The 26,545-nt window shown below is 42.4% G+C and overlaps 3 protein-coding genes across 4 annotated transcripts in view; 2 read left to right on the forward strand and 1 right to left on the reverse strand.

Annotated features, from left to right (window-relative positions):
- Positions 1-26,545, forward strand: part of LOC309497162 (uncharacterized protein) — a 121,821-nt gene that overhangs the window by 70,828 nt on the left and 24,448 nt on the right. The window lies entirely within an intron of this gene.
- Positions 4,207-11,671, forward strand: LOC309496362 (actin nucleation-promoting factor WASL-like; the record flags this gene model as incomplete). Its single annotated transcript, XM_082166356.1, has 6 exons — positions 4,207-4,486; positions 4,578-4,702; positions 9,457-9,591; positions 9,698-9,784; positions 11,357-11,453; positions 11,601-11,671. Exons 1-6 carry the CDS (start codon positions 4,222-4,224, stop codon positions 11,669-11,671), a joined length of 780 nt encoding a protein of 259 aa, XP_082022482.1. The 5' UTR covers positions 4,207-4,221.
- LOC309497212 (uncharacterized protein) lies at positions 16,435-20,982 on the reverse strand. The gene is made up of 9 exons (XM_082167463.1): positions 19,993-20,982; positions 19,270-19,353; positions 19,131-19,184; positions 18,561-18,647; positions 17,564-17,602; positions 17,352-17,413; positions 17,093-17,189; positions 16,888-17,006; positions 16,435-16,780 (listed from the first exon to the last, which is right to left on the reverse strand). The coding sequence occupies exons 2-8, from the start codon at positions 19,283-19,285 to the stop codon at positions 16,897-16,899; spliced, it is 465 nt and encodes a 154-aa protein (XP_082023589.1). The 5' UTR covers positions 19,286-19,353; positions 19,993-20,982; the 3' UTR covers positions 16,435-16,780; positions 16,888-16,896.

A 26,545-nucleotide genomic window follows, 5' to 3' on the forward strand; every position in this document is an offset into this window, starting at 1 on the left:
TGGAATGCTTTTTTGTTGGTTTTTATACTTTTCTTCAGTCTCCGCTTCAGCCCTCAGCCACTCCTGCCACCCAGTCATCACTGTCTCCCATCAGCCCATCAGTACCACCTCAGTCAGGCAAGGATACCTTGGGAATGCTGGGGAGCCATCTCCTCCTAGGCGTGAGGATCTTGTGGCTCTGCCTTCAGCCTCAGAGCGCTTCACTTAAACCCGTCCCCCTGGATCCTGCGCTCCTTTCTCCCTTGACTCCAGCAGTGGCCATCAGGCATTCGGCCTTGCCAGGGTCCCTTGGTACGTCGGCTCAACCTGGGTTGGACATCCCTGACAGCCCTGATTGCACCATTTCTAGTTGAGTTTGTTGTCATGGTTTCAGATTAGTTGTCTTTTCACGAGTTCACACTTACAAATAATCAGATAGAGTAAAGTAGTATGCGTATTTGGCGTGCTGTCCGAGGGGAGGGCTCTGAGCTCAGAATATGGACCGAACCCTTCCCCCCGTATTTCTGGTTAGGAAAGTAACCAGGTGAGTGTGGAGTTGGAGTGGTGGAGGGATTCTGAAAACTGTCAAGGAACATAGGTGGGTCAACCTTATTCCGTCCAGATTTTTGAACGATAGTGCCAATGTAATTTCTGGGGTACTCACCCATATAATAAAATTGTCTTTATGTCAGGGTATCTTTCCAAGAATATGAAAAGGGCCAGGGTAGTCTCCTTTTTTAAGAAAAATAGTAGATCAGATGTTGGTAATTATAGGCCTGTATCAATTCTGACAGCAGTGTTTGAGCGTCTTGTGTACGAGCAGATGGAAGAGTATCTTGTCAAACAAAATCTACTGTATGAACTTTAGTCTGGATTTAGAGCAGCATATTCTACTGAAACCTGTCTTATTCACTTATGTGATTATATTCGACAAAACTTTGATGAAGGAAAGTATGTGGGCATGATTCTTCTTGATTTGCAAAAAGCCTTTGATACTGTAAACCATGCAATACTACTATCAAAGCTACAAAGTATAGGCTTCAGAAACACTGCTGTGAAATGGTTCACCTCTTACCTCACTGGAAGAACTCAAGTTTGTGATGTTGAGGGGACCATATCAGATCCTCGAGATATTACTTGTGGGGTGCCCCAAGGTTCAATCCTTGGCCCCCTTTTATTTTTAGTTTATATCAATGACATGCCAGGTGCAGTGAAATGTAAGCTGCTTTTATATGCTGATGACTCTGCATTGTTGGTCTCTGGGGATGATATCAGCGAGATTGAGAAGACTCTAGGTAATGAATTAAATAGTGTTAGCAAGTGGCTTATAGACAAGAGGCTTTCAATACATCTGGGGAAAACTGAGTCCATTTTATTTGGAACAAAAAGGAAGTTGTCAATGTACTTAAGGTCACATGTAATGGCACTGAAATAGTGTCTCAGAAAAGTGTTACATACCTGGGATTAACATTGGAGCAGTCATTAACCTGTAAAATTATTGCTGACAAACTACTATCCAAGTGTGCAGGTAAACTGAAATTATTGTATCGCAGAACAAGGCATCTAGATTTCTCTATCAAGAAATTACTGGTTGTATCATTGATTCAGTGTCATTTCGATTATGCATGTTCTGCATGGTACTGTGAATTATCAGTTAAAAACTTAAAAACTTAAAAACAGTCTGCAAGTGATGCAAAATAATGTTATCCGCTACCTGTTAAATGCACCCTCTCGGACTCATATTGGTAGAGATGCTTTTAAAAGGGTAGGACTGCTGCCAGTACATGTTAGAGTTGAATCACATGTACAGTGCCCTCCACAATTATTGAACCCCCTGGTAAATATGATCAAAATTGGCTGTAAAAAATAAATCTGCATCGATTATCCTTGTGATCTTTCATTCAAAAAATGTGCAAAATTCTAACCTTTCATTGAAGTAAAAGAATTGAAAGTGGGGGGAAATCACATTATGAAATAAATGTTTTTCTCCAAAACATGTTGGCCACAATTATTGAAACCCCTAGAATTTTTTACGAGTAAAATATCTCTGAAGTATATTCCCATTAATATTTACCTTTTTTAGTACACCAGGGTGACTAGGAACATGAAACTGTCCAGCTATGACTTCGTGTTTCACAGGAGTTTAAATATGAGGAAACACAAAGGCCAAATCCCCTTAATCATCCATCACAATGAGTAAAACCACAGAATACAGTTCTGATGCGTAGCAAAAGATTGTTGAGCATCACAAACTAGAAAGTGGCTGTAAGACAATAGCTAAAGAATTGAAAATCCCCATTTTGACCATCAGGGCAATAATTAAGAAGTTATAACCAACTAAAGATGTTATGAATCTGCCAGGAAAAGGACGTGTGTCTATACTGTCTTAATGCACGGCGAGTATGAAAGTTTGAGTGGCCAAAGACTCTCCAAGGATCACAGATGGAGAATTGCAGAGATTAGTTGAGTCTTAGGGTCAGAAAGCCTAAAAAAAAAATTATCAAACAACCCCTACATCCCCACATGTTGTTTGGGAGGGTTTAAAAAAAATCCTCCTCGCTCATCCAAAAACAAATTCCAGCAAATTTAATTGTCAGACACGACTGGATCTTCAAACAACACAGGGTTCTGTGGTCAGATGAGACTAAAACAGAGCTTTTTGGCAGCAAACACACTAGATGGGTTTGGTGAACACAAGGATAAAAAGTACCCCATGTGTACAATTTAATATACCATTGGATCTTTAATGTTGTGGGCATATTTTTCTGCTGGAGGTCCTGGACTTCTTGTTCAGATACATGGCATTGTGGATTCTATCAAATATCAACAGATAAAAAATCAAAACCTGACGCCTTCTGCTAGAAATCTTATAATGGGCCGTGGTTGGATCTTCCATCAGGACAACGATCCAAAACAAACATCAAAATCAAAACAAAAATTTGTTGTGGAGCACAAAATGAAGCTTCTGCCATGACCGTCTCAGTCCCCTGACCTGATGAGTGGGCTGAACTGAAGAGAAGAAGCACCAACATGGATCTGGGAATCTGAAGGATCTGGAGAGATTCTGTGTGGAGGAATGGTCTCTGATCTCTTGTCAGTTATTCTCCAAACTCATCAGGCATTATAGGAGAAGACTCAGAGCTGTTATCTTGGCAAAAGGAGATTGCAAAAAGTATTTAATAAAAGGGTTTCAATAATTGTGGCCAACGTGTTTTGGAGAAAAACATTTATTTCATAATGTGATTTTCCCCCCACTTTCAATTCTTTTACTTCAATGAAAGGTTAGAATTTTGCAAATTTTTTGAATGAAAGATCACAAGGATAATCGATGCAGATTTATTTTTTACAGCCCATTTTGATCATATTTACCAGGGGGTTCAATAATTGTGGAGGGCACTGTATGTTATAAATGGCTCTGCTCCCAAATACATTTACATTTATGCATTTGGCAGACGCTTTTATCCAAAGCGACTTACATTGCGTTATCCTATACATTTATACATAGGTATGTGCAATCCCCTGGGATCGAACCCACAACCATGCGTTGTTAACGCAATGCTCTTACCACTGAACTACAGGAAATGCTAATATTTACACACCCTTATAAAAATGGTTCATACTTAACATAATCATAATACTAGGGCTAGTGTCCGTTCTTGTAAAGTGCCCAGAGTCAACAATGCAGCTAGAAGTTCTTTTTTTTTTATACAGGTATAAAATTGTGGAATAGTTTGCCGCTTTCCATTAAAATTGTAAATTCCAGATGGGCTTTTATACAACAGGTTAAGGCTTTCTTGTGGAATAGAGTAGCCAACCTATTTAATTAGAGTAGAATTTATTATTGTATGTGATTTAAGATTCTCTGATTTTAGAATGTTTTTTGAACTTTGGATGATTTGTTTTAAATATTTTTGTCTTCGGCTTGTAATAGGTCTTTGTTTTGTGTTAAATATTTTAAAACCAAGGACCATGTTGGAAATAAGTGTTTACACTTTAACATGTTATCCTTTGGATTATGTTGTCTGTCTAATCCAAAAAAAATAAAAAAATAAAAGACTGTGTTTATATAGGTCGCCACTCATGCTGATTGGGTATACATGTTTACCTTCTTATTGGCTGACTGGTTTCCCTCACAGTTCCCTCACCCTCACAGTTTCACTTTCTCAAAGACAGAACCAGAAAACTCTTCAATTAAGTGCATTGTTGAGCTGAGATTGCTGAGCTGCTTTACGTCTCTGTAAAATGGCAGAAGCCGCTCAAGACATGTTCAGCTGTTTAGTTTGTCTGGATCTACTGAAGGATACAGTGACCATTCCCTGTGGACACAGTTACTGTATGAACTGTATTACAAACTGCTGGAATCAGGAGGATCCGAAGGGAGTTTACAGCTGCCCTCAGTGCAGACAGACCTTCACTCCAAGACCTGTCTTAGGTAAAAATGTAGTGTTTGCTGAAATGATGGAGAAATTGAATACAGAACTATACTGCTACGCTGGACCTGGAGATGGTGAGTGTGACATTTGTACTGGAACAAAATACAAGTCTCAACTCCTACTGTCAAAATCACCTCTAACAACATGATAAAACCTTTTTTAAAGGTAAGAAGCACAACTTGATGGATGCCACTGGCAGACCACAGAAGACCTTGAGGAATATTGGCTCGATTCTTCTCACTGCGCAAGAAAACGAAGTGATCTTTAAACACCTGGGCAGGAAATGCACAGTAAGTTCTCAAGCATTTGCTTGATTTCTTTGCCAGATTTTGTTCAGTCATGATGAGGTCTGATGTTCCCAACTCAAACTGCAATGAATGTATCACTAATGATTCCATTGGAATGGAACACTCAAATGATCTTACTTGAACATGCAACCAAATAATACATTATTAATCGGATTGACGGCTCAATCGGACTGAAAAGCCTTCATGTAAACACCTTAATCGATCCAATTAGATTATATTATATTAGATTCAACTTTATTGTCATTACACAAGTACAGGTACAAGGCAACAAAATGCAATTGAGCTCGATCCAAATGAAATTTTGATCAGATTGAAAGGGGTGGCTAGTTCCTTTTCAAATCTGATCGAAAAAAACATGTAAATACTTGATCGGATTGAAAAATGAAACTGGAATAGACTGCACATGTGCGATGACGTACAAATGGCAAACACAGCACAAGCATAACTACGGGAAGCAGAAAGTTTCCGACTTCATGTCTCCAATTTCAGCCCCTCCCCAACTGCAATGACTGTAGTGTTATTCTAAAATTATCCTAACACTCATCATCTGTGAATTGGAGCAGAACAACATCCCATCAGTCTTCACTTCATACTCTCATCCACAGACATTTAATTTAATTTTGGGCGCGGGACGGGGTGTTTTTATTGTTTGATAAATATAAACAGCACGGCATAACTGTTCATGTGCTCGTCGTCTCCTAGTCAGGACCCGAAGTAGATGAATGTTAAGTCTGCTCTTTAAAACAAAGAAAAGAAGCAATGTGAGATAATACTGTAGTATACACAAACAGTGGGAAACTGTCTATTCGTGCAGTGTGTGCATGCCAAAATTCAATTCTGATTAGAAGCTTGTGACATAAACATGCACATCAACCCGATCATTTATTTATCGTTCATATAAACACTAGGTTCGGGTTTGTCAATTTTAGTATTGTAGGCCTATGCATTTTCATTTTCAAACTCAAAAACTTTGGGTCAATTAATCAACCTTAATGATTTATGTGTTTATACTTATTTATAAACATAAGTTGGACCTAATATATTATTATTATTGATTGATTGATTGATTGATTGAAAACTTTATTGAACAACAACAATCAACACGAAGTGTTCAAAAGGATAAAAACACAAAAAAGCCCAAAGGCTTGTTTCCATTGTATTATTATTATTATTATTATTATTATGCATTGATCTCATATTTTGATAGTGCAATACTGACATGTTTTATGTTTAATCATCAGTGTAATAAAAAAAAATTATCTGGCTGTTGTTGCATAACATGCTGATACTCAAATTATTTATGCAGGTGGGTTTTATTTGGGAAATGTTTGTCCTGGTTTAGTTCAGTGTCTGGTTCTGTGCTGTAAACTGCTGCTGGCTTTCTGTTTCCTCATTCCACTATATTACCTGTTCTGTTCCAACAAGATTAAAATCATGTTGTTCGGATAACAAAAACTAAGCTTCCCTTTTCAAACCAAGGCAGTCGGGTTTCCATAGGGCCATAGGGAATCAGGCGTGCGTAAACTGGACTTGCTGGACTTGCTTCTTGCCACAGGCTCTTGAATGCTTCACATTCCTGGCGGCGTTGGATGGTGACAGTTCTGTGCTTATCATGCACTTGCAATATCAATAAATTCCAGAGGCTCAGTCACCTTTTGACATTTATTTTGTAAGCCTTTTTCTATCCATGTGGAATGATTGATTGACTCATGCATGTGAATGAATGTGGGTGTTGGAGAACCACATTCTGCAATTTCTGGCAGTATGTGGTTCTCCTCATGCATGTGAATGAATGTGGGTGTTGGATAGGGCTGGGCGATATATCGCATGACATTGTTATGCGCATCTCGTCAGTAAAGCCGGTTCCTTGATTAGTAGTAAATCACCATCACCTGCTTTCAGATGGAGCGGCATTTACTACACAGAGCCGTAGTTCACTGACAAGCTGAGCCATATCGCATTAATTATCGTAGGCGATACGTCGAGATGCGCATAACAATGTCATGCGATATATCGCCCAGCCCTAGTGTTGGAGAACCAGTCCTCTTAGGTAGTCCGTCCTGCTGGTCAAGTTTCTTATAACTATAAGGACTTCCCATGGACAAAATCAAGCCCACCCTACATTTGTTCTTGTTTGCGAAGCCGTTTCACTCAGATATACCTCACAATAGGAAAGAAAAGACTAGCGCAGCTTCAGTTTCATGCCGACTTTAATTATCTCATTTTGTGTAATATAAGCAAGCGCTCTCTGTCTGTCTAAGTCTTATTTGGTGTTGTCAGTCCCGTAGTTTATATATATATATTGAAATGGCGAGTCAACAACGCAGTTACAGAAAGTGTGTTCATCCCTATCCTCGCTACATTCCGGATGGGGATTCACACAATCTGTGTGTTAGTTGTTTGGGAGCAGGGCATGCTCGCTCAGCCCTCGAGGGGGTTGAGTGTGAGCATTGTGAGCATTTGCCTCTTAGTACGCTTCGCTCCCGGCTGTTCGATCAAAGCAGCCAGCTCTGTGCCCCACGCAGTGCGGGTCCTGCGGTTGCTGAAGCAACCCGGCGGCTTCACTCGTGGGGATCACAGATGGATCTAGGAGAAGGGTTTGAGACGGCTCCGCGGCTTCTTCCACCTCGAACGAAGGCTTGGCGCTGGGCTTATCTTCTTCTGAGGAAGGTGATGTGCTCAGAATGGAAGGTGGTGATTTGGGTGATTCGCCAGCCCAATCACCACAGTATGAGGAGTTATTGGAGGTTATAACTCGCGCCATGGCCAGGTTAAATATTCAATGGCCGGCCGAGAAGCAGGAATCTCAGTCAAAAAGCAAATTAGATGAGCGTTTTCTAAAACAGAAACAGAATGGTTATGGCGTGATGCCCAAGAAAGAGGAGACTTTGGCAGCTTATTGATATTGAAGATATTAAAGAGTTGAGAAGAGCCACTAATTTATCTCTCCGCGCTACCAAGGATATGGCCCGCGCAATCGGCCGCTCCATGGCAGCCCTGACAGCTATGGAGAGACACCTATGGTTAAATCTGTCTGGCATCAAAGAAAGAGACAGAGCCTTCCTTCTCGATGCCCCGCTTGCGCCTCCTGGTCTCTTCGGCGATGCTGTTAGCTCTGTCGTCAAGAGATTTCAGGAGGCAAAGAAGCAAGCAACGGCATTTCAGAAATTCACCCCCCGCCTCCAGAAATCTCATGGGGCTGCTGCCAAGGGACAGCCCCAGCCATGTACGTCTGGCTCCTTGTACAGACAAAGACAGACAGAGTGTTGCTAATCGAGCCCTTCCACAACGATCTCAGGGCTCGAGTCAGAAAATGCATTTGAGGACCGTTATTCTGACAAAACGGGCTTTGGGAAAGAGGTCCTGATGGTCAGATCAGGCCTCTGAGGGCGCCCCCTCCGGGGGTGGAGCAAAATACACCTGCTCCTCTGCGGAGCCCTCGGGAAATCGATTTGTTAACCCCGCCGCTCACGGCGCAACGATTTCCGATGAACACAATCCTCGACTACCGCTCGTCAAGAAGAAAATAGCAGTCGCGGGGAGTTCGTTCTCCATAGAGAGGCCTGTAGAAAAATTGGTTCGGTTAGTTCCTGCCGGGAATTCGCTTCAGGACACCGAAGCTGCTCTTCAAGATACTCCGAACTTTTTTGTTGTTGTTGTTTTGGACATGGTCTTTTTTTTTCATTTTTATTTTATTAAAGGGGTCCAATTATATATTTTTTCCCATATTCAACTTTCTTTAGTATGTAATGTTGCTGAGTCCCTCCAAAGGCAGTTCATCTCTATATCAGTGCGCACTGTTTCTGAACTCCCTGAAACGCCTCCCTTGTAGTCTTGAGTGTTCTTCTGGGAACGAACATGAGACTCACATATGCAACTAAAGTGTCAAGCTAGGCGACTAAATAATGTCAATCATTAGCCATTGGTTAATAAATTGTTAGATTTCACTCGCCAGTGTTTGAGCTAAGCTAAGAGTAAATTTAGCACGTATATATTTTCACTCGTCTTGAACCCTCTGACTGAGTGCTTGAGAGTTTTGCACTATTCCAATTCATATCTAACATACCACATAATATTTACACGTTACATGTAAATTGTAAGTTCATCTCCTCCCCCATCATGTAAGTTCAGCCTTTAAAACAAGCAGAAGCCACTGCCGGATTCTTCGATAGTGGGCAGAATGTGCTAATGGCAATTTCATTGGCTAGCGCTCACCTATTACTGTCACTGTTTTGATTTCAGCAAATCAGTTTCGCGAACACTGTCAACACGATTAATATTCAATATCCCAGCAGCTCATCAGACCTTAGGACATTTAAATTGTTAATGGAATTAGTAGTAGTATTTTTATCATATCAGTATTTGTAACAAGGTTTAAAATTCAGGGAAGAAAGAGGCGGGAACCAGTGAACCATCAACATACTTTAATCATAAAAAAATATTGTGATATTTTTCCAATATTGTGCAGCCCTAATACATACATAAATAAATAAATAAATAAATAAATAAATACATACATACATACATACATACATACATACATACTTAAATAAATAAATATCTCTTTTAAACATTCATAGTGGCATAATAGGTCCCTTTTAAAATTCATTCTTAAAATAATACTTGGGCAGCTGTTTTCACCATGCACAATTGTTCATAATTCACAATTGCAGAGTTAGTTTAATTCATTGTATAAATTAGTTTTATTTAGTTTAATTTTGTTTTTGTGTCCACAGAGTTTGTGTTCAGCAGTGGTACAGGTCTATGGAGCCGACAAAAACTCGTCCTGGGTGAAGAAGTGCAGTGGTGTGGCCTGTCTGGTGAAAGACTGCACTCAGAGGTCTTACTTTATCAGGGTGTTTGATATAAAAGTAAGTCAGCAGATGCTCCATGTGGGTCAGATGTGTTTTTTATGATTCCCCATATATCATCTTGCTATTAGTATTAAGTTAATGGTTTCTTATTCTGGTTTGACAGGAGGGACAAATCTTGTTTGATCAAGATTTGATCAGCACCTTTACAATAAACTGCTCCAGACCTGACTTTATCACATTTGCTGGACATGTAAGTGCTCAGATCTTGAACCAACATCCCCTTTGCGCATGTCTGTCCATGTGTTCATATCTATGGTGAACGGGAGGGGACATGTTCAGTTCACTTAGTTTTGTCGTGGCCACAACATATTAACTTGTGGGAACGTGATAATGTGTTGTGGCCACAAGATCATTTTGTTGAGGTATCGACATTCTTATGCCATGGCCACATGATGTAAAGTCATGACTTTTTTGTGTTGAGGGAACGACATCTATTTCTCATGGCCATGAGTTAAATGCAAACAACCTGTTCGACCATAGCAACCTGGAATTATCAAAAATGGATAGACCTATAATAATACTTATTTTTAATTAAGGAAAAGCACGGAATTAAGAAATCATTATATTAACAAATTTGCCCATTATATTGAATTGCTCACAATTGTGCACCAGCAGTTCAGGGGTCAGGGAGGTCTGGTCAGGAGCTTGAGCCATTGTGTGTGCAGCACACACACACAAAATAGCCGTGGCCACAATGAGCAGCGCTGCACACACTGGAGACTCTGGTGTGGCTACCATGTTGGCTGAAGACTCTGGAGTGGTGGCCACTTTACGGGAATTTAACATATTAGGCTATATATTTATTTTGATGTAGGTTTAATAGGCATAATAATAATAATAATAAAAGACACAATCTTTTGAATGGTTTTAAAAGGCAGTGAGATGGGATAGATAAAAATGTTTTCTTGTAGGCCTATATTATCTTATGTTCTTACATATTCTTTTATCATTTATTGATAATAACAAACTTCATTTAAATGCTGTCTATAGGCAACATCATGCGTAATATTAAAGGCTATATAATATATAACCATTTCTTAATTAAAAATAAATATTGTTATAGGCCTATCTTTATTTGATAATTCCAGGTTGCTATGTTCACGCAGGTTGTTTATGCATTTAACTCCTGACCATGAGAAAAATATATCGCTCCCTTAAATCTCGAGACCACAACTTTAGACCACAATGTGGCCACGACCTTGTTTCCTCGACAAAATGATCACGTTCCCACGAGTATGACGTTTCCACAACTTAATATGTCGTGGCCACGACAAAACTAAGTGAACCGAACATGACCCTTCCAGTTCACCATACATATCTGTTTTGTACACTTGTACTTCACCTCAGCAGATGCAAGGAATGTGCCGCAGCCTGAGAAAGCTGGAGTTAAAGTAGATGTGAAACTGAAATTTGCTTTCTGATAGACTGTATTGCCATCAACACATTCAAACCTTAAACTGCTTTAAACTTCAAACTACTTCAAACTGAAAACCTTCAAACTTGAAGCTTTTAAAAAAAAGTTTTAAAGGATTTCTCAAGTCAGCTTCAGTTTTTGGACAACTTTTTTATCTAGTTTAATATTGTTTTACTCTTTAATGCAGCTTATTACACATGTAAAATGAGTTGCAAATAGCTTTTTCTCTTTCTTTTTTAAACAAAATGTTCTGTTGACATTTGTTTTGATTCATGACTTATTGTCTGTCTGCTGTTTCACAACAAGCAGAGTGTATATAAAGCATCTTTACTGTGTGTTCATCCTCAGGCACCCCAGTTCGGTCTAAATTTTGACAGTGAAGAGGAAGCCAAGCACTTCAGTTCTGTAGCTAATGAACTTCTGGTTAGAAAATGGAGGAAAAACGGTAAATACAACAGCACAGCAGGCTGTATCTTTTCTTTGCTTCACTTGTGTCTCTCTGCTGGAAAAAAACATTATCATTTGGTTTTCTCCTGACATGATTCAGTGCAGTGAATTTATTAAGAACCGTTATCTTAACTTTGTCTTGCAGAAAAAAGAAGTGACCCACCCAGAAAGTTATTAACATTAAATCTGTCTAGACTAAACTTTACAAAGGACTGACGACAAAGTTTACCAGTTAAAATGTCTTCATGTCTGCAGATTCTTTGAAGATACTAGTAGTTTATGAACATGTTTAATAATCAGATTGTCATATTTCAGTCATATTTCACCCCAAAATCAAAAAAAATTATATAAAAAATAGGAAATTATATTTTACTAAAAGAAAATAACAAGTGTTTTTAGGAGCATGACAGTTTTGTATTGTGGCACACAATATAATATCTCCTCCCCCATCATGAGTGCATATTTCTCAGAAATCGCTTACTGCACATTTAAATGCATACAGGCAAACACTGTAGCAAATATAATTCACAAGCACACATGCCACCCCCCTCATGTATTATGCCAAAACTTGATCTTCACAGTGTTGATGGTCTTTTCACTATATGACCCTCAGGGGCTGTCAACTACCCTACCAAACTAACGTATGTTAACAGTTTATTTTCATTTTACTATCCACCCCACACAGCAAAAACTCTCCTGGGAGTTTATTTGACTCCACACTCAAGAGCGTTATAGTGTTAAAAAAATGAATAATGAATAATTAAGCGATTAATTGAGTGATGATTGAGCTTCATTGGAGACACCTGATGTTAACAAGCAGAATCACTGAAGGAGAAAATCAAAATGTGTAAGCCACCATTATGGTTATCAGTGTTTGCTTTAGTTGGACACTTGACCCTTAAACTATTAACATTAGATTTTCTTTGGCTGATGTAACTGAGTTCAAACTGCCAGATGAACAAAGAGAAAAGGGGATCAGATGGTTTTGGTATGTTTTGACATAATCATCATTTGACCTGACTCATTTTGAGCCTTATCTCTGACTTAGATTTATATTGTTGATTACAACATCACTGTGATTCTACAACAAACAAGATCCAGAATTTTCTATATAATCCAAAGGATTTCTTAAAAGTTGTTCTGAAATAATAATAATAATAATAATAATAATATTTTAGGCACACACAGACATCAAGATGAATCTCAACAATGGTGACAAAAAGAATATTCAATTAGGAAAAGGAAATTACTAAAACAATTCAGATCATAATTTATTAATACCGCAATGCAGGATGGGAGCCATGGTTGAGTTTTGATTGATGGCACCCAGAATGCACTGCAACATGCTTTATTATTGTCACCATTGTTGAGATTCACAGGCTGATTCTTGATGTCTGTGTGTCTAAATAAAAGTATATTGATCAGAACAACTTTTAAGAAATGTTTTGGATTATATTGAAAATGCTGAAAATCATATGGTGTAGAATCACAGGGCTGCTGTAATCAACAAGGTTAATCTAACTCTCTAAATGAGCTTAGTGTTTCAGATCACAACATGATAACTGTCAAAACATAACCAACGCCCTCAATTTAACACTCATGGGTGTGGAGTCAAATAAACTCTCAGGAGAGTTAATTCAACACTACAGTTTTTGCTGTAGCCAGATTTTCCAGTATTACTGGGTTTCTGCAGAGGCAGAAAACAGAAATACTGGAAAATCTGGCTCCTTTGTCACTACCATCCTATACTGAGCAGTGCCAAAGTTTTTAAGTAACACAAAGATGAAATGAGGTTTATGGGATGGGTTTGGGTTCATTTTTTTATTTATAAAACCAGACTCTTTTTGGTGTGTAAAACGTACTCGGTTACTAACGTAACCTCGGTTCTCTCTAGAAGAGGGAACGAGTACTGCGTTTTGTAAAAACGCTACGGGAAAGGTCTCTTTTCACGAAATACTGAAGCAAAAAATGATCCTTAATTTTCATACATGTAAAGCGCGTTGCGGCAGTGCTTAGCTATGGCGAGACGGCTCGCTCGCTCATTGGCTGCTCTGCAGCAACTGCATAAGCCTATCGAGTGAGGCCTGAGGTGACGTCAGGCCAATGAGGACGCTTCGCGCCCTCCTAGCCATTTCCCGCCGAGACGGGTGTGGCTAGCCTCTATATAAGGAGCTCGAGAAGGCTGATTCACTTGATTTTCATCGCCGAAGCGAACCAGAGTGAACCGTACGCACGGCAGAGAACGCAGTACTCGTTCCCTCTTCTAGAGAGAACCGAGGTTACGTTCTCTTACGAGAGTCCTCTCGTACTGCGTTTTGTAAAAACGCTACGGGAACCCCTTGTAAAACGCCGTGCGTGCTGGGATAAAGACACCGATCACTGGAAGCAAACCAGGTATACAGTGCATAATCACCAGATAGACTCACAAAGAGCCTGGGATTACATAATTCCCTATATTGTGACGTCCGCGGACGTAAAACATGACCTCACATAGAGAGTCTAGAGACAAGAGGGGATTCCTCTGTCCTTATAAGGTTGCGTCAGCAGACGCGAATATGACATCACATAGACAGGGTGGGGAAACCTGAGCTAAATGTGGGAAATGTGGGTCTTACACAGTTCTGCCCATAAGACAGTCGGCAGCGCGTTGCGCATGCGATTTCAGTGTTCTAGTTAGACAGCTGAATCGGCTACACCGATAGTAGCTTAGCCTGCAAGGCGGGAACCTCTAGGTTGTAAAACCTAATAAATGTAGACGGCGAGGCCCAGCCCGCCGCCGTACATATATCCTGTAAGGAAATCCCGCTGGACCAAGCCCACGAGGAGGCAACACTCCTCGTGGAGTGCGCTCTAACTCCCAACGGGCACTGGAGGCCCTTGGCAGTATAAGCCAGCGCTATGGCGTCAACTATCCATCTGGATAAGCTCTGTTTCGAAACAGCCATTCCCTTGGAACGTCCACTGAACGAGACAAAGAGCTGCTCAGTCTGTCTGAAGACAGCAGAGCGGGACACGTAAGCTCTTAAAGCCCTAATGGGGCAAAGAAAACTTGAGTCCCCTTCCTCACTTGATCCCGGCAGGGCAGAGGGAGATAACCTGAGCCCGAAATGGTGTGTTGAGGGATTTTGGCACATAGCCATGCTTAGGTTTGAGTATGACTTTAGAGTCGTTAGATCCAAACTCTAAGCACGCTGGGCTCACAGAGAGCGCGTGCAGGTCGCCTATGCGCTTCACTGAAGCGAGAGCCATCAAGAACACTGTTTTGAAAGACAAATGTTTGAGGCTAATAGATTGGATAGGCTCGAAAGGGGCACCTTTCATGGCCGCCAAAAACGTAGAAAGATCCCACATAGGGACTGAAGGAGGTCTGGGAGGATTCAGCCTCCTAGCTCCCCTGAGGAAGCGGATGACTAAATCGTTCCTTCCTAGAGACTGCCCCAGCGTTGTTCCAGAGAACGCTGTAATAGCCGCCACATAAACTTTGAGCGTGGAAGGGGATCTGCCCTTATCCAACAGCTCCTGTAGGAAGGAGAGGACCTCCGTCACCTCACAGTCGATAGGTGATATGCTCCGAGCTGTACACCAGCCGGAGAAAACCGACCACTTCGAGGCATAAAGCCGCCGAGTCGACGGCGCTCTGGCCTGAGTGATGGTATTTATCACTCCCTCTGCGAGGTCAACGGATATCCGTTGAGCGCCCACGCATGAAGGGACCACAGCTCCGGGTGTGGGTGCCAAATCGAGCCCCCGGCCTGCGAGAGGAGATCTCTCCTCAATGGCACTGGCCATGGAGCGAAGTCTGCTAGCTGCATCAGGACTGGAAACCATGCTTGGTTCCTCCAGAACGGTGCTACAAGCAGCACTGGGCATTCTGTTTCCCTGACCCGCTCTAACACCTGTGGCAGGAGGGAGACGGGGGGGAAAGCGTATAGCGGGCAGCGCGGCCACATCTAGGACAGCGCGCTGTCGTTCTTGGAAAAGAACACGGGGCAATGAGCGTTTTTCGCAGGACGCGAATAGGTCCACCTCCGCTCTGCCGAATCTCTCCCACAACAGCCGGACTGTTTGTGGGTGTAGAGACCATTCGCCCAGGGGAATGTTGTTCCTGGACAGTCTGTCTGGGCCCACATTCTGGAGCCCAGGCACATGCACTGCCCTCAGCGAGCGCAAATTGTGCTGAGCCCATATTAGGAGGCGTTTCGCCAGCCTGTACAGGGATGTGGATTTCAGACCGCCCTGGCGATTTATATGGGACACCACGGCCGTGTTGTCCAAACGGACTACGACGTGTTGGTCCTTGATATGGGGACAAAAACGCGTCAGCGCGTTGTGCACTGCCAGCATTTCCAGGCAGTTGATGTGTTGGAGCTTTTCTCGTTCCGACCACAGGCCGAAGAACGGTCTGCCCTCGAGCAGCGCTCCCCATCCCGAGGTGGATGCGTCTGTCGACACCATCCTCACTCTCGAGGAAGTCCCCAGGCTTACACCTGATTGCACTGCATGAAAATTGGGATTTCCGACCCCGTAAACGGCCGTAAATCTCCCTAATTTTCGGCAGTTAACGACAATTTACAGCCTGTGAACGTCGCGTTCGTCTGTGCCGAATATTGTCGGAAACGAACCATGACGTATGCAGAGCGCTCGCGCCGGAGGTGTGAATGGCTCTAATTACCATATGAATAGCAGCTCCCGCCAGAGAAAGGCTTGAATTTCCTCACTCACTATTGGTTGAACCCACGTGGTTTAAACAAGAAAAATCACTCGTGATTGGTTGGCAGATCTGTTACTATTGGTCACCCTCGCTCATTATAAATTCAAAAAATTATAATATTCATATAAATGATACATAAATTATTTTTTTATATTCATAATATGCTATTCTGTGGTATATTCATGTCATTGTTAACCTATGGACTACACTATTATTACCATCAAGGACATGAATTTATAAAGGAAAGGAAAATTTGCCAGGGACATGCTGTTTATTCAAAGAAAGAGCTTTATTAGCACAAACACAAAACAATATACACCTATGTACAAAGCATAGATCATCTGCACACACAACAAATTGGAAGCTCAGTGTCTGTTTTCATCTTCGGAGCTGTAGGTGACTAGCGGCGTTCTCTCTGAATTCGATCCACTTTGAAAACGTCTGTGGTGCGTTGTCCTGTATTTAGGAGTCGCCTCTAATCTCGACTGCAGCGTAGCACAGAGCTCTGTGAGCTCCTGGCTGGTGGTTGAACTTCATCGGACATCAGATCTATGGTGGCGCACTTCCAAATGCCCACGTCATCCTCACCTAGCACACCGTCTCGCTTCTAGCAGCTGTAAAAACAACCAATACAGACAATCAGTACTGTGATGCACTGTGTATGGACACAAAACATCTATTAATGCACTTGAAAAATAGTCACATTGACTAAAAATCTTACCCTCTTTCTTCACGCTCGACTCCGAGCTGAACTCTTCACAGCTTCGGCCTGCAGTGCCAGATCTGGTTGTTTGTACCTGAAGCTCCTGCGTACTGTCTCGTAGTACGTCTTACAGGCAGCTGGAAAACAATTAAATGAGAGTGATATGAATAAAAACAACGCAAGTCACAGTAAAATGAAACAAGGAGAAAATAGTCAAAGTTACTTATAATGTCGTCATGATCAGCGTCATGAAAATCTGGACTTGCAGACATAGCTCTGAGTAAATGTGAGGTTACGCCCTCGTTATGAGGCGAGGTTACTCTATGGAAACAAAATGTATGAGTAAGATCGTAAACTATAACGGATCTATTTTCTTATACAAGAGAATGAAAGGATATTCTTTGAATCTCACCTTTAAAATGTTTGTAAGTTTTTATGAAAGTAAAAAAATAAAAGAATGTAAGATTCTTTAATTTTTTTTATCTTGCTCCAGTTCGTAGCGCCCACAATTTGTCTAAGAGTTGAGACGATGGCATACTGCTTCCTGTAAATTACATGATTATTTACAATTATTAAACAAATAATAGCCATCACTCCCATGACCTCTTTATGATGAAATCATGAAAAACTGAATATTCTTACATTTCACAAGGCCTGACAAAATACAAAAGTGACCAATGAGATGAATACTTACTGGGTGTCAACAGGTCTTTGCTCAGAGGTGCGCTAGCATCTTAAGGGCGAAAAAAACAAAGAATATTAAAAAATGTACAATTATTGAAATCAAACAAAAAGGTAAGAATTGCCACACTCTGCTCTTCTAAGCAAGACTGTCTGAAACATGTTATTAAGCCAATAAAATAAACTGTTACCAAACTTGATTCTCAAGCAGTAAGTAAAGACCAATTTATAGTTATGCGTCGACCTCCCGCTGTAGCTACAGAGTAGGCTGTGTACATAGCGTACCCTTTAGCACACCCTGACGTGCACCTCTCCCAAAATGTAACAATGCGTCAATTTTACGTGGACGGAAGCGCTGTGATTGGTCTAGAACGCCTCCCTCGGGTTTCACAGGCTTCTTTCTGCATGTGTAATTGTGCGTCAACAGGGACAACAATGCAGAAGTATAAATGAAACAGTGTAGCCTATAGCGTAGAGGCTCGGGCTTCGGTCTGACGCAAAAGTATAAATCAGCCTTAAAGGATTAGTTCACCTCAAAATGAAAATTTCCTGATAATTTACTCACACTGAGTGACAAGATATCCATGTCTGTCTTTCCTCAGTGGAAAAGAAATTAAGTTTAAGGAAAACATTTCCATATTTTTAATGGCATATACTTTAATGGCAACCAAATATCTCAATGTTCCAAGACGGTTCAAATGTCCGTCTCAATGCAGCTTCAGAGTCTCTACACAATCCCAGTCGAGAAATCAGGTTCTTATCTAGCAAAACCATCTGTCATTTTCTAAAATTATATATACACATTTATGTATTTTTTAAACAATTGTTTGTCTTGTGCTAGTCTGCTGGCATTACAGACATTTGAACCTTCTTTGAACATTGGGATTGTTGGTTGCCATTAAAGTCCAATCTCTGTAGAAAAATACTGAAATGTTAATCCTCAAAACTAAATTTATTTTCCACTGAAAAAAGAAATAAAGGTTGGGGCAACAGATAAAGTGAATACTCACTGGAAATTTCCTTGCGCTGAAATCTGGCTGCACATTTCTCCGGGTCAGAGAAGGCTTCCACAAGACATTCAAAGTTTGACTTAGAGTCTGAAACACATGAGTCAGCCAGTAAGTACGGTCATGTTGCCTATACTAAATTAATAATGAAATACTGGAGTCATTACTACGCTTAATTAAGAGTGAGAAGAACCTACTCATCTTGAATGGACAAAAAAAACTAATGTTTTTGTCTCATCTTTCCATAGAACATTTGTAAAGTAACTGACACTACTGGACCTTCAAATGGGCAGAGGGACGACCAGACTCTGACCATAGAACGCTGCCCGTTTGAAGTTCTAGTAGGGTCAGTTACTTTTCAAATGTTCTATGGAAAGATGAGACAAAAACATTCGCTTTTTTTGTCCATTCAAGATGAGTAGGTTCTCACTCTTAATTAAGCGGCTTAAATAACTCTGACCAGCACTGTATACATTTAAAATAGATTATTCACAAGCAGTAAAAAACTACTTGTCTTGAATGGAGTGTGACTTTGTGCAGAGCAATGTTTTGTGCATGGGGAAAAGTACTTACCAGGAGTGGACATTTCACTGCCAGGACGCTCCACTTGGCTAGACATGGCACAATCTTTATTAGATAAAACACATGAATAAGCCTGTGACTTATGTTGTACACAACACAATATTATGTTTAAGTTGTCATCAGTACTCACCAGTTTTGTGCAACATGCTGGTGTCCTCAATGGGCTGCAGCTTCCTTCGTACATTATTGAAGGGGGTAACGTTATATCTTGACGCTTATACAGAGGTAATGTAAAATAAAATATATAAAGTTAAAGAATTAAATTTTTAAACTGCAATTATAAATGAAGAGAAAACTATTACCCCTGATATTCTCACCCGAATCCAATAATACTGCAAAATGTTTGTATAAAATTTCAGGCCCAATTTGTATCAACCGATTTTATATTTCATCTAATCACCTCATCGTCCTTCTCCTCTGCCTGGTAACGTTGTTACGTTAGGTGTCACATTCACGACGCACATTTATAAATTAGACAATTCACCTTTAAACCCACCTTGCATCATCTGTGAACCCCGTAGCAAGCTGCTATATGGACAAGCTAACTTAGTTAGCAAAGAGCTAAGTTAGCCAGTCAGACTCAGAACTCTATGCCATGCTGCTATCGGTTTACGTGCAGTTTAGAATCCCAAATTGACATAATCTCTCGTGTACAGCTAAAATAACATGGACACTGAACATGAACCATGAGCAGCAAGCTAACTTTAAAAAAAAAAAAAAAGCGCCAAAAGCTAACGAGAAGTTGTTTACACAGAGAGTGCGCGCGCGCGACCGGCTCTCTCTCTCTCTGGTCGTTCTTTTAGTTAAAACATGCGCCCCGTCACAAACGCAGCCGTTCATCTACATTACTCACCGATCAAATAAGACTTTGGCGGGACAAAAATTCACTTTGGCAGGCGCTAAAACAAGTTCAATGCAGGAAAATTCATGCGTGAGTTTCCATTAGACTCGCACGGTAGCCAGGCAAATGGCGAGCTCAGCTGTTGTTGACGCTGTGTGTGCTTCAAGATTATGACGCAAGTGCTAAGATTCTGATTGGCCAAGAGAAAAAGTGCTAAGATTCCGATTGGCCCAGAGAAATGTAAATTATAAGATTTATCCAATAATGTTTCTCAATTCTAGCCTGCATGGCAGTTTACTGTGAGAATACAGGAATATATAATTGTTTGTGTTTTGTTAGCTTAAGTTTCAGTGTGGATTGTTTGTGTAACCTTTAGACATTAATGAAGATAATTTAATATTTTGTCTAAATCATGCAGAAAACCATCTATCTTTGGATAAAAGCGTCTGACAAATGGATAAATGTAAAATAATATATATTGCCACTGTACACTGTAAGTCCAGATGTTCCTTTATGAACAACAGCCTTTTAAAGTGGATTTTAATGTGGTTATTCAATTTGTCCCATTTTGTCTGTTTAATAATACTGCTATCACAAAAAGGGCAGTAAAAATTTCTGCAACATGTTGTGCATTGCTCCAAAAGTGGTAGCGCTATTCAAACTCCACTGGCTACCTGTCACATTCAGGATTGATTTTAAAATGTTACTATTTGTGTATAAAGCTCTTAACAAACCGGCCCCCCAATATCTGACCAATCTCCTCTGCCCGTACACTCCATCTCGTACTTTGAGATCCAGTGATCACTGTCTTCTTATCGTGCCCAGATCCAGACTTAAAAAACGAGGCGACTGCACTTTTGCAACTGCAGGCCCAAAACTTTGGAACAGTCTACCCCTCTATATCAGACTAGCTCCCTCAATTTCCATCTTCAAAACATCCTTGAAAACTTATTTATTTTCTCTTGCTTTTAATACCCCTTGACTATGATACAACTATTGCCTTTTTTTTATTTTTAGTATTTATTTTATTTTTTATTGTCCTGTTTCTGCCCTGCATTTTATCTATTGCCCTGTACAGCACTTTGGTCAGCCTTGGCTGTTTTTAATTGTGCGTTATAAATAAATATTGTATTGTATTGTATTTTTTTTAGAATTAAGGCCCTGTCCACACGGAGACGCGTTTCGCTGTATACGTATACATTTTTTATCGTATTGGTGTTTCGTCCACACGGATCCGGCGTTTTCGGAGACTGAAACCGCTATTTTTTTAAACCGGGTCCCAAGGTGGATAAATCTGAAAACGCCGCCCTTGCGTTTTCGTGTGTACGGCCAATCCGTATATTTTGCGAAACGATGATGTCATCACACCAAGTGTCAACTAGTCAGACACCGTTAAGTCACAGCAACTACATTTATGGTTTTTCATATTGTTCAACAAAGTTCTTGATTAAAAAAGAAAAAAGAAAAAAAGAAGCTACTGTGCCTAATATTATTGTTGTATACAGCGCGCAAGGTTTATGCGCGAGCTCCAAGTCTTCTCCGTTTTTAGTGTATGTCTGAGGCAGAATTACAGCGTCACATACTGGTCTGGCATGTATACTACATCGTTTTGAGTCGGTTTCAGTGGTTTCGTGTGTACGCAGATATTTCTTGAGACGACGCCGTATTTACGGAATTTTTTTTTTGAACGGGAAAAAAAAATATCGTATAGGGAAAGCTCTGGCTTCGTGTGGATGTGGCCTAAGTTAATACCTTTTAGTCACCTGGGATAAAACTCCCCCTGCTACCCTCATTTGCATTTGTAAAGCTCACAGCAGTCTCATTTACATGTTAAAGCATTAGAGGGAGGGGGGTCACGGGGCAAGCAAGTCCCACGTCAATTTCCGACAATTTCCGACAGTTTGCAGTGTTGCCTGTAAATTGCCGTTTGCAGTCGTAAACCTGAGCTTCCACGACAATCTACAGCGCCGGTAACTGTCGAAAATCCCACTTTTCATGCAGTGTTGGTACCAGCCGTCCGCCAACCAAGGTATCAGGGCTGTCACACAGCTTTGATTGATCTTGAGGCGTAACCGGCCGGACACCCACGCTCCGCGCGGTACTCGCGCTTTCAACCAGAACTGCAGCGGGCGCATGCGGAGCAAGCCCAGCTGGAGAACTGATGATGCTGAGGCCATGAGACCCAGCATCCTTTGAAACTTCCTGAGCGGGGTGAAAACGCCGCGGCGGAAAGACCTCGCCGCGCGCTGAATGTGCAGCACACGCTGTGGCGACAGCCGCGCCGTCATAGACTGCGAGTCCAGAACGATACCCAGAAACGAAATCGTTTGACTGGGGTTCAGTGAACTCTTCGCCCAATTGACCGTGATACCAAGATTCTCGAGGTGATCGAGTAAAATGGTTCTGTGCTCCACGAGCTGAGATCGTGATTGAGCTAGGATCAACCAGTCGTCCAAATAGTTCAGCACTCGCATGCCTCTGAGTCTGAGAGGAGCGAGCGCTGCGTCCATGCATGTCGTAAATGTACGAGGTGCCAGGGACAAGCCGAAGGGCAGGACTGTATACTGGTATGTCTGACCCTCGAAGGCGAATCTCAAGTATCGCCTGTGATATGACGCTATCTGTATTTAAAAATACGCGTCCTTCAGATCTATCGACATGAACCAGTCTTCTCGGCGAACATGCGCGAGAATTTTGCTGGTCGTGAGCATTTTGAAACTGCGTTTCACTAATGCTCTGTTCAGCCGTCTTAGATCCAGTATGGGTCTGATACCACCGTCCTTTTTGGGGACTATAAAGTATCTGCTGTATAGCCCCCCTTCGCTTTGAGCTTGGGATACATGCTCTATCGCCCCTTTGCTCATCAGTTTTGATATTTCGGCGCGAAGTAGGTGTGCTACTCCTAAAGTCACCATAGTTTCGGCGCGCGCTGTGAAGCGGGGAGGGCGTCGACAAAACTGTAGCGAGAAGCCTCTGTTTATAATGTCTAGCACCCAGTCCGAAACCCCTGGAAGCGCTGCCCATGCCTCTGCATGGCTGGCTAAGGGTTGGATGCGAAGCACGCTCTGTTCTGCAACAGAGGTGCTTCGGGGCGCAATAACATAGGCGTTACGCCTGTGACATTCGAGGCGGGGAGCGCGCTTATTACAGCGGGCAGAACGCTCGTCCTCGACCCTACTACAGTGCTTAACTGAGTGAGGGAGGGCTGAGAAAGTCTCGTGGGACTCATGCTGTCTGCGAGTAAATGTGGGCAGGAAACGGGCACATTCACTGCTTTGGACGCGCTGCCTGCCTGAGCAGAGCGAGCGCGCACAGGTCCCGTTTTCACAGAGAGCCTGTGATCTGTGAGACATAGTGTTCGTGGGCACTGGGAAGTGGGCACTTTTACTATGTTGGAAGCGCAATCGACCTGAGTCGATTTTATGTGCGCGAGCCCTAGGGGGAAGCGCGCTGATCACAGTGGACAGAATGCCTGCGCTCGACCCCGCTGCGGTGTTTAACCGAGCAAAGGAGGGCTGGGCGAGTCCCGTAGGACATATAATGGCCGTGAGTAAGTGTGGGCGCGGGCACAGTTACTGCAACGAGTGCACTGTCTGCCTGAGCAGAGTGAATGCACACAGGTTTCGTCTTTACAGAAACCACAAGGCATGCAGAACATAGTGTTTGTGGGCACTAGGCAGTGGGCACGTTCACTATGTTGTGTGCGTGATCGACCCGAGTCGAATATATGAGCGCGGGCTCTGTGTGAAGGGCTGTGCTAGTGTGTAGGGATGGGCACTAGGCAGTGGGCATCTTCTCTACACATATAGCATCATCGGCCATGGCCGGGACTTCGGTAGAAGTCTGGCCATGTACCAGGTGCTCGTGGGCTGCAAAAAACACGTCTGCAGTTGCCTCTCGGGGAACAAACAGAGTGATTTGCATTCGGCGGCATAAATATTTTCTGCCGGCAGACCTGGGATTCGAACTCGGATCCCCCGCGCGAAAGCCTAAGAATCTACCACTGGACCACAGTGAAGATACATAGACAAAGTCAGCGCGAGTATTATCCACACTGGCGTTTGCTTGCAGGCATGTACCACGTGCTCGTGGGCAGCAAAAAACACGTCTGCAGTTGCCTCTCGGGGAACAATCAGAGTGATTTGCATTCGGCGGCATAAATATTTTCTGCCGGTAGACCCGGGATTTGAACTCGGATCCCCCGCGCGAAAGCCTAAGAATCTACCACTGGACCACAGTGAAGATACATAGACAATGTCAGCGCGAGTATTATCCACACTGGCGTTTGCTTGCAGGCATGTACCACGTGCTCGTGGGCAGCAAAAAACACGTCTGCAGTTGCCTCTCGGGGAACAAACAGAGTGATTTGCATTTTCGCCTGCAAAATGCCAGAATGTGAGAAGAGTGGATATCGCCCAGCTACAGCGGGGCTGAAAACCCTCCATTCTCCTTTCGCCAGTGACGCACGGGAACCGTAGAAACGGTGTTCGGTTGCAGGCAAGCGGGTACTACGCGCTCGCTGGCTGCAAAATGCATCTCTGCAGTCGCCTTCAGGGGACTGACAGAGCAAGCATTGGCGGCATAAATATATATGCCGCTAGACCGGGATTCGAACTCCGGTCTCCCATGTGGAAAACCTATAATTCCACCACTGAGCCACAGGGGGATACAGGCTTTTGAAAGCGGCGTCAACATTTATTCTTCGGCGTTTGCTGGCAGGCAAGTGTGTTATAACAGACTCACTTGCTGCAATAATATTTCTAGTCGCCTAACAGGGAACTGAGAAATGTGAGAGAAAAGAGGTCAGACCGACCAACGGTGAGAACGCTCTTTTCTCCTTCGCCGGTGAATGACGCGTGCAGAGGCAGGGTAGCTTTTCTTGTAACGTAAAGAAAAACGAATCCCGCCATCCGCTTCCAGGAAGGGCAGCCTCGGAAAGGATGCCCGGCGAGTCCTCAGAGTCACCGTAGGCAATTGGCTCGGAGTGAAGGCGTTTCGCCGTCAGCGAGCGCGAGCGCTGCATTTGAAGGCATCTTGAAAAAGACGCAGCTCTTTTAGGGGTGAGTGTTGCAAAGCGAACACACACACACACACACACAAGAACAAGAATGTAAAGGATATGGCGTCGGAAAGCGCAGCAGGTACGGCGGTAGAAGGCGGCGTTGGCCAGCTGCTTCGAGGGCTCGTCCCGCTGAAGTGCTTGCATCAGACGACGCGTGCTTCCTCGTGATCCAGCGATGCGTGAGCTTCGCTGAAGAGATGAAAATCAAGTGAATCAGCCTTCTCGAGCTCCTTATATAGAGGCTAGCCACACCCGTCTCGGCGGGAAATGGCTAGGAGGGCGCGAAGCGTCCTCATTGGCCTGACGTCACCTCAGGCCTCGCTCGATAGGCTTATGCAGTTGCTGCAGAGCAGCCAATGAGCGAGCGAGCCGTCTCGCCATAGCTAAGCACTGCCGCAACGCGCTTTACATGTATGAAAATTAAGGATAATTTTTTGCTTCAGTATTTCGTGAAAAGAGACCTTTCCCGTAGCGTTTTTACAAAACGCAGTACGAGAGGACTCTCGTAAGAGAACTGCTGTTTACACAGCACGATCCTTCAGAAATGATTCTGATATACTGAATTACTGCTCAGGAAACATTTCTGATTATTATCAATGTTGAAAACAGTTGTTGTGCTACCTTTTTGGAAACTGTGGTACACTTCCATTCACATGTTTGGGGTAAGTAAGACCCAAAACTTAAGCCCCTTTCACATAGATTCCGGAAAATACACGGATAAAGTGACCCGGGATTTGACCTGGGTTCGTTTGATTTTGGTTCATTCACACTGCCAGTGATTTTCCGGAATCAGAGCACACACAACCCGTAAAAATCCCGTAAAGACACGTGACATCGATGTGACTTGTAATGTGTCAGCAGCGTCTAAGTTTGCTTATGAGCTACGATTTCTCTCTCGAGAAACCACGCTTGTGCATTTTTTTCTCTCTGATTCAATCATAAACTTGCGCATTATGTAGGCCTACCGTTTCACATCTGGCGAACGATCCCGCGCTTCAGCGTCATCACTACGACACGGCATTATTACGGCTTTTGTTCACACAGCGCGCGTTCCGGGACTGAACACGGCAATGTTACTAGGTCCCCAACACGGCATCGATCCCGGCATCAATCCGGGGTCGTGTTTGCTTTTTGTCACAGAAGGTAATCTGGCAATTTGCCGGCAATTTCCCGGGTTCAAAGCGCTGTGTGAAAGGGGCTTTAGAGTAACAAAAAAAGAAGAAAGCAATTACCCCTTTTTTATTAAAGACCCCCTGTGGTGAAAATCAATTATGTCTATGTAGTGTTTTTAATATGCTTTAACCAAACCATGTGCTAAATCACAAGTCAATGCCATTTCAAAGTATTTTCTCCTTAAAACTGCAGTGAAAACAATACACGGTTTTGAAAAGACACAGTGTTTCTTACGTCACAAACTACCTTTATATTAAACACTAAACTTTATATTCATCAAAGAATCCTGAAAAACAAAATTCATCACTGTTTCCAGAAAAAAAATATTAA

Source organism: Leuciscus leuciscus (genome assembly GCF_965113295.1).
Source record: "Leuciscus leuciscus genome assembly, chromosome: 4".
Taxonomy (NCBI): Eukaryota; Metazoa; Chordata; class Actinopteri; order Cypriniformes; family Leuciscidae; genus Leuciscus; species Leuciscus leuciscus.